Consider the following 13,097-nt stretch of genomic DNA (forward strand, 5'->3'; position numbering starts at 1 on the left):
CACCTTTTATTGTTTATTTTATTTTCACTTACTGAATACGGGACAGACTTGACTGGGGGAAAGAAGGGGAGAAAGAAAGAGGGAAAGAGAAACAGCTGAGAAGAGGGACGGGGGAGAAGGGCAAAAGACAAAAACCAACAGAACGGGCAGAGAAAAAAAAAATGCATATATCAATCACCTGGATCACCTGCTGAGAAAGAAAAAAGAAAGCAAGCAGAAGAGAACAAGAGTAATAGAATAAACAACATCACAATGATATATGGGAATATGACAGTAAATACTAAATGTTAAACATTATTGTGCAGCACATAAGATCAACAGAACACAGTGTGCTTTGAGGTAGGAGCCAAAAAGGGTGTAGTTTGTGGGTGTGATCACCCGTGTGTACACCTGTGAGCATGGACGCGCTTGTTTTTTGTTTTTTAAAAGGTTCCTTCATGTAATAATCTGCTAGAGGGTGTGGGGGGGCCACAGCCCCGTCCTCCAGGGCGTGAAGCAGGTGTGGAGGAGATCAAAACTCCAGACATCCAGAGGCCCCCAGAACACAAGAGACCAAGGAAGACCAACAGAGGGGCAGCTGCGCCACTGTCCCGGAAAGAGCTGAGGAGAGTCCCAGATGAGGGCTCACTCAGCAGCCGCGGAGCAGAAGCCAGGGGGGGTTGCAGTGACGCGCCCGTGAGCTCCGCCGGCAGCCAGCTGCGCCTGAGTGACCGAGCCCCAGGCCGAGAGGCCGGGGGCACCCCACCTCCGAAGTGGCCCGAGCGAGCCCCAGGCTCCAGGCCCCGATAAGCGGCCGCCAAGGAGTGAGCCGGTGTGTACCTGGACGCCCATCCCCGGACACAAAGAACCACCAACGCACCGATGTCTGAGGGGGTCCGCCACTGGCAGGGGAAGTGGTGGTAGGGGGAGATAGGCCTCCAAACCTTGGAGGGCCTGAGATGTCCCCAGAGAGGTGGCGCCTGACACCCAACCTGACATATAGACACAGACATACAGGCACACACAGATACAAACATCCATTCCCACCCTCATGCTCATTTTTATTGTAACCAATATGTCTCAGCCTATTACAAGACATTCAAGACTCTATAAAGTATTTAGGATGCAGTTTGTTCTGGAACAAGCGATCAGTGGGGTTTTATCAAGCCCATTAAATGCTTCTCACAATTAAATGTGACATGCTAGAATTAGTCTGAGCTAAGAATTAGTCTGAGTGGCAAGACAAAGAGATTATCTGCAAGCTTCTAAATGATATCAAAGGTTGTTTAATTTCAAAAGCCAAACATAGAGCTTTGGGAAAAACAGAAATCTCCCACTGTGGTGTTTTTAAGGGCATAAAAAGATCGTATCCTATACAGGGAGTGCAGAATTATTAGGCAAGTTGTATTTTTGAGGAATAATTTTATTATTGAACAACAACCATGTTCTCAACGAACCCAAAAAACTCATTAATATCAAAGCTGAATGTTTTTGGAAGTAGTTTTTAGTTTGTTTTTAGTTTTAGTTATTTTAGGGGGATATCTGTGTGTGCAGGTGACTATTACTGTGCATAATTATTAGGCAACTTAACAAAAAACAAATAAAGGAAAGGAAGTTGCCTAATAATTATGCACACCTGATATAGGGTGTTGATGTCATTAGACCACACCCCTTCTCATTACAGAGATGCACATCACCTAATATGCTTAATTGGTAGTAGGCTTTCGAGCCTATACAGCTTGGAGTAGGACAACATGCATGAGGAGGATGACGTGGACAAAATACTCATTTGCCTAATAATTCTGCACTCCCTGTATATCTAAGCTTTATTGAAAGTAGATAATAATGAACATACAGTAGATTTTTTTCGTATTATAGATTTTAATAGTAAATGAGGAATATTATTATTGCTGAATTCCACCGGGCTCGGTCAGCTGCCGTAGTTACAGTGACATGCTTGGCTTGCATAGCCCGAAGGCAGCTCGGTTGGTGTATTGCACTCTGCTCTATGTATTGAGTTTAGCATTGGCTGCATCAGCACATCTTTCCCCGCCATTACTTCAGCTGAATATGTCAGCACCACGCTGACAGACAGCCCCAGGTTATTCACATTGAAGCCCATTTCTCTCTGTCGCCATAGTTTTTGTTATTTCTCAGAATAACAAGGTGTCTTCTCAAAACTAGCCAGCATTTTTTTTTCTGGAAATTGAATTCTTGTACATCAGAATGTCTTTTTTTTTTTTTTTTTTTTACTTAAGCCATGCATTTTTATCTCTAATGATTCTAGTGTTTTTTCATTTATTCTTTTCATGGTCTTTTGGCCAGAGAGAGATACATTATGCCAGAGCGACTGCATGAGTAGGAGCAGGGAGAGTGGCTTGCAAGCTGACTGCCTGTTTGCTGGGAATTACCCTCTATTGACAGTGTGACAATGCCAGGCGGGCAGCAGCACTGCTGCTAAAAGGATTACATAGGGAGCATGGCATGGCAGCACTGGGTGGGAAAAGGGAGCTGGGGCAGAAGGGCGTGTGTGTGCATGACCAGCAACGCTTCCTTTTCCCTTCTGAAATACAGTTTGGTAAAGCAAAACAAGCAAACTAGAGGAAGAGGAAGATGTGTCACATGGCCTGGGGAGATAAGATGATGGATGGGAAGAAAACAAAGAAAGAGTGATGCAAACAAGATAATTTTGCAGTGAAATATAAACACAAACCTATGCTACCAGATGATAGTATATATGACTACTTTTATTTGTCTATAAAGACCATTAGAACTAATGTGATTGGCAATCAAATCAGTCTTGTAAACAAAAAAAAATTCTTTATAGATCTGGTTCCTTTGTATGTGTTAGAAATGCAGACACAAAGACAAAGAGCAGAAGTTCTCTTATGCCTCACAGCCTGGTGCATCTTTGAAGTGATAGTTTTTTTCCATGATCCAGATGAATCAAGGCTCTGTCTGTCAGTGGGGAACTCAGGGAAATGGGTTTTCTGCGTGAACTGGATTATCATCATGTCCTTGGTCCACCATGGGAAGTGTCCATTTCAGTCTCTAAGTAGAAGGAGGAGGACTCCCAAGCTTTTAGCATGCCCGTCTGTGATACAGCACTGCTGTCCTGTCACCGTCCCTGCCTCACCTGTCACCCGTCTTGTCTGATGGGACCGAAACTGCGTCCACTTCCCCCCGCTGCTCACCCCATTTTCACTCTTCTTTCTTCCATTCCCTTCCTCTTCGTGCTTTTCCTTTCTTTTTTTCCCCTCCCTTGTTTTCTCACAGGCCCTCACATTGCTTATGTAACCATCACTAAGTCTACTCGAATAGCTGCTGCCATCGCCTGACATGGATATATTTAGCCATTATGTTCCCCCCTTCTATACCCTGCATGCCCAAGCAGTGCTAAAAGATTCATGTATTCAGGCCCCTCAGGCGTTGCAGTGACACACTTACTTTACATCCAGAGCAATTAATGTCCACTGAATCTAGATTACAATGCCAGCATCCCACACGGAAGCCGCAATGCCCTAGTGGGTGTTGGGGGTGGGGATAGAGGGTGTACAGCAAGTCTTAAAGGGTTGCCATCACGTGGGGGTTTGCAGTTCAGTGAGCGGGTACAACTGACTCTTGTTTTTTCCCTTCTGCTTGCATGGTCAGTAATAGCGTATTGATTGTTTGCATAGCAGCCCCACACAGCAAAGTGACAGTCTATCCTCCCTGCTGCCCTCCTCTCTTGGTTTTTCTGTATTCCTTTGGTGACTGCACAGTATTGCCTACTCTTTTGGTCTTTTTTTTCTAACCTTTTTTCCATTTCATTCTGTGTTCTCGTTTTTGTTTTTACTCCTCCTCCTTATCTTGTCCTCTTGTGTTTAAATGGCTGTGTGATGGCCAGGTTGGTGCCTCAACAGGACTCTGCAGCACAGAAGGCACTGTGCCACCCTGTGCCAAGGTCATGCTGGGCAGCCATATTGCATTTTATGAGTAGGTGGTCTTCGCTAATCATTAGTATCCCCCCTTGTTAGATTTAACATCCATGTTAAGCAGGGTAGATTCTGAGCAGGTGGCTTTGCTGAGTGTTAAAAACAGCTTCGTCTTTATCCCAAAGTTCCTTTTTTTAAAAAGATTTGCTGTTGCAGGAGAACGAAATTGCAAAAGAAAAAAAACCTTTGTATTCACTGGTGATTATGTATGCATGGTGTGTGGATGGGTATAATGCCACATTTTAACAAGAAGAGCTGCAAAACAAGTGTCATTAGGTGCTGTTGTGATTAGAAGTTGCTCTTGGCACAGTGACTCATGACATGTTCTGACATTTTGTGGATGTAGGACTGGGGAGTACACTTAATTGCTTTTACAGCCACCTGGACCAAAAGAGCATATTTACCCTTGAGCACATACAGAAACCTGTACGCATTTATGTGTTTCTATAAACCCGCCGCATCCCTGAAGACAAAAACATCATTTGATGTCTAGTTTCTCTCCAACATTATAGGTAACACCAGTGGCTGGACCCCCAGAGGGAGGCACCCGGGTGACCATCCATGGCACAAACCTTGGTCTGGCTTTCTCAGATATGGTCGGCAATGTAGAGGTGGCAGGAGTGAGGTGTACCCCTGTAGAGGATGGCTACATCATTGCTGAACAGTAAGTGATCCAAACAGGAATGATCATTTCAAAACTATTGCTAATACTTATTATTGATGGATAACTACACAACATTTAATTACAAACACAATTATTCCTTCAAGTTAAGTGAAAACATGACGTTTCTTCCAACCAACCCTCCCAGTTTATAAGCAGATCTCATTTGCAGAAAGTGTATATGTACATTGTATGTAATAACAGTTATTTATAGGAATTGCTGCACACGGTGTGGCCATATGCCCTCTCACTTGCTAACAGTAGCAAAATATTCTAAATGGACTATATTTGCTGTTCCTACAAGTGTATAAAAGTAGGAAAAAACAAAATGACAGAGTGACCGAGGTTTTAAGTAATTATTCAGTAACTTTAAAAAAAAAAAAATTATAATTTATTTCATGTTCTTTTATTCAATTAATATTGAACATAGGGATGCATTCAATCCGTTATTAACTCTCATAATAGCATGCATCTAGCCTTAGGTTTTGATACATTATTTATGTGCTGTAACAGCTAATAAGCTCTAAACTATATATGTGTGTTGCACAATCTCCCGCTTTAATGAAGACTGGAGCAGGTCCAAACAGTCTGGTCTTGACATTGCTGTTTTCCCTCCCTGCAGCACAGTAGCCCAGTTCTCTCTGTGTAGCTCATCTAGTCAGCAACAATCCCATAACAGCTGTGTGTGTTTACTTGTGTTTACCTCCTTAATTGTCCCATGCTGTGTGTACATCATGGTAAAGTCTGTCCCGTTCACCCTGAACTAATGAAACGTGGCCCATGCTTCCCAACTTGCCCACCACCCCCTTGGCTAGACACACAAACGTGTGTAGACTTAAAGACCCAGCGCCTCATGGTTGTTTAATCTCAGGTTGTGTTAGCCCTCCCAAGATAATGTATGTATAGATAGTGTGTTAGTTTACCCTAAAAATATATATGTACATATTTAGACTAGGGTTAGGTTGAGTTGCCTTTGGGAATTGAGCTTCATTGTTGAGGGAAAGGCAATACTTCATTATAAAAAAACTATTCTATTATGATTTTTAAGCATTTTATGCAGAAGGAACAAAAATACACATTATGGAGCAATTACAGGTTAGATAATTGTACCACGGAAAATCAATAGGATATGAGGAATAGTCTATTAAAATAGTACAACATTGCTATTGTAACCTTTATTATTGGACCCTTCAGCCACCACAGCTCTCTAGAAATTTTATTATAATATTTATAGTTTTCTTTAGGAGAGACAAGTACTCAGAAATAATTGGCTTTTCTTTCAGTTAAAGTGAAATTCTCTCTCTACTGACTTTAAATCTGTAAGAAAATGGTGTTAAGAATGAAATGTATAGCAATTCACTAAAAAAGATGACAGGCATGAACCCACATGTGAATGAACCCACACACCAACACCCATGCAGCCTATCACTGGCATGGTTCTCAGAGGAGCCTTTAACCCTAATTTTTTCTTTGACCTACTTGTGCCCTCAGAAAGAGAACAGCGAAGCGTGATGCCATTGCTATAAGTCGCATAGTTTAACTTCTGCATGGTGTTACAAAGACATATCTCGCAGTCACATGTGCACACTTGCTACTACTGTTTACTGTGATGCGGTAATAAAGTAGTAAAGCTATAACAGCTCACATGGCATAGAGTATTTCTGTGGTTCCTTGCCCTGCATTGAGTAGCTGTATAGCTGTAATTAAAATCCACTTGGCTGTAGGAGACACTTTGTGTGCAGCACACTGATCTGACAGCACTTTAATGCGATTGGGGACAAGCTGGGGAATTCATTTATATGGCGGGTAAAGAAAAAAAAATTGACTGTGCAAAATTAAAAAACTAACCTATAACCTTTTAAGTCCAACTTTGAAGGAGATGAAGTCGTCCAGATGATATACTGAGCTGGACTTTTATTCAGCACCTTTGGATTGTATTTTGCCTCTAGGTTCATTATGCGCATGTCCTTAGCTGACTGTTGGTGTTTGTTTTGAGTCTTAATTCAGTCATCAGCCACCCTATGATGGACTGGACTGTACAAAAAAACATACATATTTATGTGTCTTTTATGTTACTACTTCAGAGGTGTGTGTGAAAGCTACTCCTGCTTTGAAGAAAAAGTCTGAACTTTTGTTTGTTCCTTTTTTCCAGCTGTCAAAAAGTACTTTTTTAAGGACTGAGACTATTCTGCAGCATTTTTTGTTGTAGATTCCAAACTGAAACCTTATTTGTATGAATGAATTTTAAAAGTAACCTGCAAGTTTGTTTGTTTTTTTTAGCAGACTTAATTGCGAAGATCCACAGAGAAAACGAATGATAAATTAAAAAAAAAAAAACCCCACAAAAAACCCAACTTATTATCATAAATCTGTAACTTTGCAAATGGCCAGTACAGTTTTGCTTTCAGGTAGGAAGCAAGCGAGTCTCTGTTTTTGTGAGGTGCAGTAAGAGGATATTATTAGGTTTGTCGGCAAGTAAATCCTCCTTTAGCTACACTCGTCCACATAGCTCATCCAACAAAGCTCTCAAAGTCATTTGTTGTAATTCAGATGATCAGTGCTGGAGAAACAATACATCTGCTCTGCTTCATCAGCTCCGCTCCTACCTGCCCCTGCCATCTGCTCCCCCACATATTCCATCTCTCTTTCCACACTGTGATTGCTTCTTGTACTTTATTACTCCCTGGCACCAGCGATCAATAGACGCTCTCATTTTATTATGTCATTCGATCTAGTCACCTGCAGTGCTGGGAGATACCTGATCACATGATATGATGGAACGGTATTGATCTTGCTGCATGATTAACATTAGTCTTGCTGTACTGGCACAGCACCACCACTGTTGGGGAGGGCTAGCTGTTAGTGGGAAATTTACTACATTCAGGTGCAGCATGCTGGAGTGCCAAAAGAGGAGCAGACATGGTCTCATTTAAAGATTGTCATCGATGTCTGACTGTGTCATGTAATGAAATGAATGAAACTACAAAAAATATTGTAATTAGAGCAGAAGATATATCAATATCAAGCAGCGAAGTGCTTTGAATATTCTTTTCTACAACGTTGCTTAAGCATTAAATCATGAAGACCATGTTTAAGTTTAATGTTACTTTTTAAAAAAAAAATTGAATTCCCGCTTCAAGTATGGGAGTATACTTCTGTTCCTGAAGTCATTTTAATTGGAAACCCATTTTAACTGTCTTTTGCAGGATCGTATGTGAGATGGATATGGCCCATGCGGACAGTATGCCGGGTCCAGTACAGCTCTGTGTCGGAGAGTGCAAACCAGAACTCCGGGCTCGTTCCTCACAACTCTACTCCTTTGTGGTATGAGTGTAATTAAACTCCATTTGTATTGTATTCTGAAATAACACTTGTGATCTAGCCAGTATATGGCTAAAAAGAATCTATGTACAACTAACTAAATATATTATATAACTATATATATATAATTATATATTATATAATTATATAAATAGCCATATACTTAGTATATGGCTATTTCCAGCTTTTATGTACAGTCTGTGTGTACTTGCCATCCTCACACACTCGCACACATTTCCTTTTCTCAGATATCTGCTGTCTACCTGACCTGCACCTAACAGTTAATCTGCTTTCTCATTAGCACTCTCTCACACCTTCACAATTAGCACTCTTTTAACTATTAACAGCAGTCAGTAATTACTGCTGTTGTTTTCAGAGTACCTGCACTATCCTGCATGCTGGATGTCACACGTCGCTGTCAGTTTTGAGTTTTGTCAGCATGATGCTCTTGGCTCTGTAACACAGGCTTGGCCACTTTTTCTCACCAGTGATACGGCTGCTACTCTGGGAAGCAGTGGAATTCCTCTGAGATTACTTCACAGAGCTTAGAATTGGCAACGCTTACAATTCCCTTCTATTGCAGTGCACCTAAAAAAGACTGCATCATCACAGGAGCATTCTTCAGACAAGACATATTCCCTACGTGACCTTGTAGACAAAGGGACATTGTAAATGACAGTGTGCATTTAGTCGCTTTTAAAATGGTTGTTTTATGTTTGTTCAGATACAGGTGTGTGCACACAGATGCTTTTATGTGTGTACGTGTGTTCCTGTGTATGTGTGCTGTCTACTTGAATATTACTCCATCTGTCTGTGTGACAGCATCCTGGCTGCACGCCGCTGAAAGCATTCGTTATTTTCAGATTGTCTTTAAAAAAGCTCCACTCAGATGCAACCCAGCAATGCAGGGCACCCAGTAGTGGAATCTATAAGAGGACACTAAGGCTTTATTGTACTGCAGTTCACTGCCATCACTCTGACAATACGAATAACTGTAATTTGCTGGAAATTAGTGATAACACTGAGTGTTACAACAGAGATGCTTCCCTGCTTACTGTAAAATGCATATATCTTTTAATCTGTCTGCTGGTCTCGTGTCATTTCTTCCTTTTCCTTTCCCTCATTTTAAATGACTCTGACAGTCTGTCTTAATGTCTCTCTTTCTGCATCTGTGGTTTTTTGTTTTGTTTTTTTAGACTCCAACTGTCACAGGCCTGTCTCCTAGAAGAGGTCCAGAGTCTGGGGGCACTAAAGTAACTATAATGGGAGAAAACCTCGGTGCCGGCAGCAGTGTCAACGTTAAGTTTGGAAACCAGACATGCGAGTTCTTTGGGTGAGATCTTAATCTCCAACATAATTGTCCTGCATATGTGCTGCTACAGAGTCTGCAGAATGAGGAAATGCACATCATGGTGGAAACACTAAACGTTTATGTTGATATTGTGGAGTTAAACTAATCCAGTCACCATAAATGCCATGAATTTCCATACATAGCACAAATAGCAGTTTCTCATAGTATAAAAATGATTTGAATTAGTTTAGCTAAGTTTTTGCCCTCCAGCATAACTGTCAGAAAATGTTGGCTATATGGCATGCTATTAGCAATTTTTAAGAGTAAATAAATAAATAAAACAACAGCTTGTGTTGTCAAGATAGTGATTTATTCACATTAAATAAGCAGCATTTCTATGTCTTTATTCTTTTGTTTTGGGGTTTTTTTTCCTTTGATATTATACTGCGAATACCCCCCAAGGGGAACCTCTTTATACCTTTGTTAAAACTTGTGTAAATTCTAATAAGGTTTTGATGACCTACTGCATCAAACCTTGTAATAATATCTTCCTTTTTTTATCTAGCCCCATCCTTCTCATTCTCTTCATTCTCCCATTCCTAATTAGTTTATCTGTTCTCCCCCATCCCTCAAATTTTTTAATTCTCAGTCTCGCAAGTTGCTTCCATTTCTCTACACCCATCCCTCCTGCCGTCTTTTAGTTACTCATACATGCCCTCTTTCTGATTTCCACTCCTGGAGGCACCTATTTTAAGCCCTGCCACAGTGTTCTGACTGTAATGTTGTAAGGTTGAGGAGTCAAGTAAACTTGAGATATGGGGCTAATTACAGCTTCTTCACTGTATTCCTGTCATGGGAGAAAGAGGTAGATGTGGGCCTGTTCTACTACAAGCACTCTACTAATGAATTTGGACAAATTCTGAGGGTTTGTGTGTAGATCACAAAGTCTTGTACAGGGAGGAGAAAGCATGTTTTAGAAGGATGTATGAGAGCTGAAAGTACTGACTGCATGTTAATGTGCACTGAGTGCACCTGTTCGTCATGTTTTGAGTGGGATAATTACAGAACAGGTCTCACAGAAAAAAATAGTATGTTTTTTTTGCTCATATAAATCAAGTTTGTGTCTTCTCATATTCATTCGTTTTGCTACAGATTTATAGAGGTGTTCTTATTTTTTTGTGTAGAAGGACAAAGACAGAGATAGTGTGCTACTCTGCCCCTTCTCTGTCTGGAGTCGGCCCAGTTCAGATCAGCGTCAGCGTGGATCGTGCCCAAATCAGAGAGAGCCTCACCTTTGAGTACACAGAGGACCCTACTGTACAGCGCATTGAACCAGACTGGAGCATTGCAAGGTATGCACATTCCTCAGATTGTATGTATGAGAGTTTTATTCGTGTCCTCAGCTACCAGCCTTGAGCTTTTGACACGTAGACAAGAATTTCCCAATCCAAAGCTTTAGAGCCAATCAGTCCAAGCCAGCAACAATAAACAGACGAGTCAATATTGCATTTTCAATTACTGTTCGGTTCTTTTCCAATTAGTCTGGAATTGATAGAAGGCAAGGCAAGGCAAGTTTATTTGTATAGCACAATTCAACAACAAGGTGATTCAAAGTGCTTTACAGAGACATTAGAAACAAGAACAAATAAAAAGCATGATTTAGAAGTGAAGCTCACTGATTGGAGAGGATGGGCACTTTTGAGACTGAGATTCTCCTACTGAATGCAGTGTCGATCCATGTGTTGAACGTCTTTGGCAGATAGATACACAGACATAGAAGACTACTAATTAAAAGGAGGAGAGGGATGAAGATGAAACAATGGCATAACAGAACAATGTGCGAGTCCACAACAGATGGCGTGAGCTTAGAGATGGAGAGTATGGCACACTGCAGCAAAATCGTGACAACACAAAGGGAATAGGAGGAATAACGAAGGGAGAAACTGATAGGAACCACATATCTGTTTTGCTTTCTTTGTGTTTCGGAAGAGAAAATAAATTAAATTTCCATCTAATTCCATTTTAAATTACACAGTGTGAACTGATTTTCAATGTCTCAAAAATTGGAGCTCAAATTGTGTAGAAAGACAGAAAGAAAAGCGAGCACGGAGCAGTTATTTTGCATAGTTGCTGAGTGTATAATCTATGGACGCCACGGACAGCACACAGTCTGTCCACAGTAACTCACTACTGGTACAGTGATCTTTACCCTAAACCTTTATTCAGCAAACCACATTGACAAGTGCAACAGAAAAACCATTTTTAACAAATCCAACCAGCTACAGGAGGGCTGGGAATTCAGCAATTTTCCACCTCCTCTGTTTATGCATATTAATATATTTGAGCTGTCTGTTTTTTATTTATTTTTTTTGCGCTACTTGATTGTGAATAGTAAAAACATAAAAAATGCATCTCTAATCACCATCTTCCATGGGCTGTTTTGTCCCAAATTAACCTTTAAATGGCTTTTGATATGAAGCTTTTTGTTCCCCAAGTGATGGGGAACACTTTGAAGAAACAGATCAGAGTTAGAAAGTTTACAATAGGCTTTGGACTGCTGCGGGTCTTTTTCTCAGATATTCTCTTTCTTAGTCTGCACAAAATGAAATTCGGATCTGACAAACATGATTATAAAAACTCCTGTAATAAATTTTGTCTAACTTCTTCCATTTATTCAGCGGTCACACACCCCTGATGGTGACGGGAACTAATCTGGATGTGGTTCAAGAGCCCCGGATCAGAGTGAAATATGCTGGCCGAGAGTCTGTCAATGTAAGAATCACTCACTATTAATCTGTTTTCAACCACAAAGTCTCTCCTGTATGTGTAGTAGAAATCTTCTACTGTACTACTTCCAGCTTGCCATGCTATATAAGCAGCTAAGTGACATTTACTTCAGGTAAAATGGTCCTTAACAGGCCCTCTAGCCCTCTACGCTCTCTGATTTATGCTTGATCCCAGTCTTCTTGACCCCAGAGCATATAAATATTGCAGCTGTTGGTGAGAGTGATCCACATGCACTATTTAATATAGAGTTTACTTAAATTTTTTTTGACCATCTCACCTCCCACCTACTTGGTGTTTTATTTACACTGCTCTCCTGACTCCCGAATACCATTTTCACTTGTTTGAGAAAAGATAAAGAGGCAGCTGGAGGACAGTAGAAGTTGACCAAGACTATAAAAGGTTCAGTGGGGAAAATGTTAGAGGTGTGCATCGTTGGAGGCAAGAAGGCTCATAATGACTTTCAATGGAAGATTAACTGCAGTCAGAAGTCTTTGGTCAGCATAAAGACCGCTTGTATAATCAAAGACTTGTCTGAAGGAAATTGTTACAAATTGCATTTGAGCCCCTGTCCTGGGGGTCCTTGTTTAATTAAGAGGATGGGATTTCCTCTCTGTGGTCTGCTATAAGGTGGAGAGGGCAGATGAATACGATAAAGGGGAGTTTGAGGAACAGAGAGTGGTGAGCCCATTATTGTGTATCTGTTTAGTTTCTGTGCGTCTTTTGTAAAATCAATTTTCACACATGCACTATGGCCCTGACCCACGCTGCACATTACCGAGCAGGGATGTAAGTAAGAACTGAAGCTGAAATCATTTGGGGTAATTAGGTCCATGTAATGGCTAATTCTGGTGTAAAAATAGAGCAGTCAATTTTTGAGAATTCACAGTGAGTGAGTGGGCATCATGTATCCTGCCTCTAGATTGGCATCATCCCGTGGCAGCATGGTAGCTCAGTGGTTAGCATTCGCTTGCTTCACCGCACAAGATTTCTTGATCTCAAGACATTTCCTGATGCCGCCAGTGAAAACACAATCTGTACTCACTCTGTGCTAATGCAACATGGCCTAAGATTCTCAAAAACTAAC

At 41.0% G+C, this 13,097-nt stretch overlaps 1 protein-coding gene across 1 annotated transcript in view; it reads left to right on the forward strand.

Moving 5' to 3' along the window:
• Positions 1-13,097, forward strand: part of plxna2 (plexin A2) — a 166,234-nt gene that overhangs the window by 116,507 nt on the left and 36,630 nt on the right. The window contains exons 13-17 of the mRNA XM_085395036.1: positions 4,466-4,617; positions 7,821-7,938; positions 9,132-9,268; positions 10,411-10,578; positions 11,905-11,998. Of these exons, the coding sequence (XP_085251162.1) occupies positions 4,466-4,617; positions 7,821-7,938; positions 9,132-9,268; positions 10,411-10,578; positions 11,905-11,998 (669 nt within the window). The remainder of the gene's footprint in view (positions 1-4,465; positions 4,618-7,820; positions 7,939-9,131; positions 9,269-10,410; positions 10,579-11,904; positions 11,999-13,097) is intronic.

This window comes from Rhamphochromis longiceps, linkage group LG20 (genome assembly GCF_057381845.1).
Source record: "Rhamphochromis longiceps isolate RC_006_pf linkage group LG20, R_longiceps_female_GT1.1, whole genome shotgun sequence".
Lineage (NCBI taxonomy): Eukaryota > Metazoa > Chordata > Actinopteri > Cichliformes > Cichlidae > Rhamphochromis > Rhamphochromis longiceps.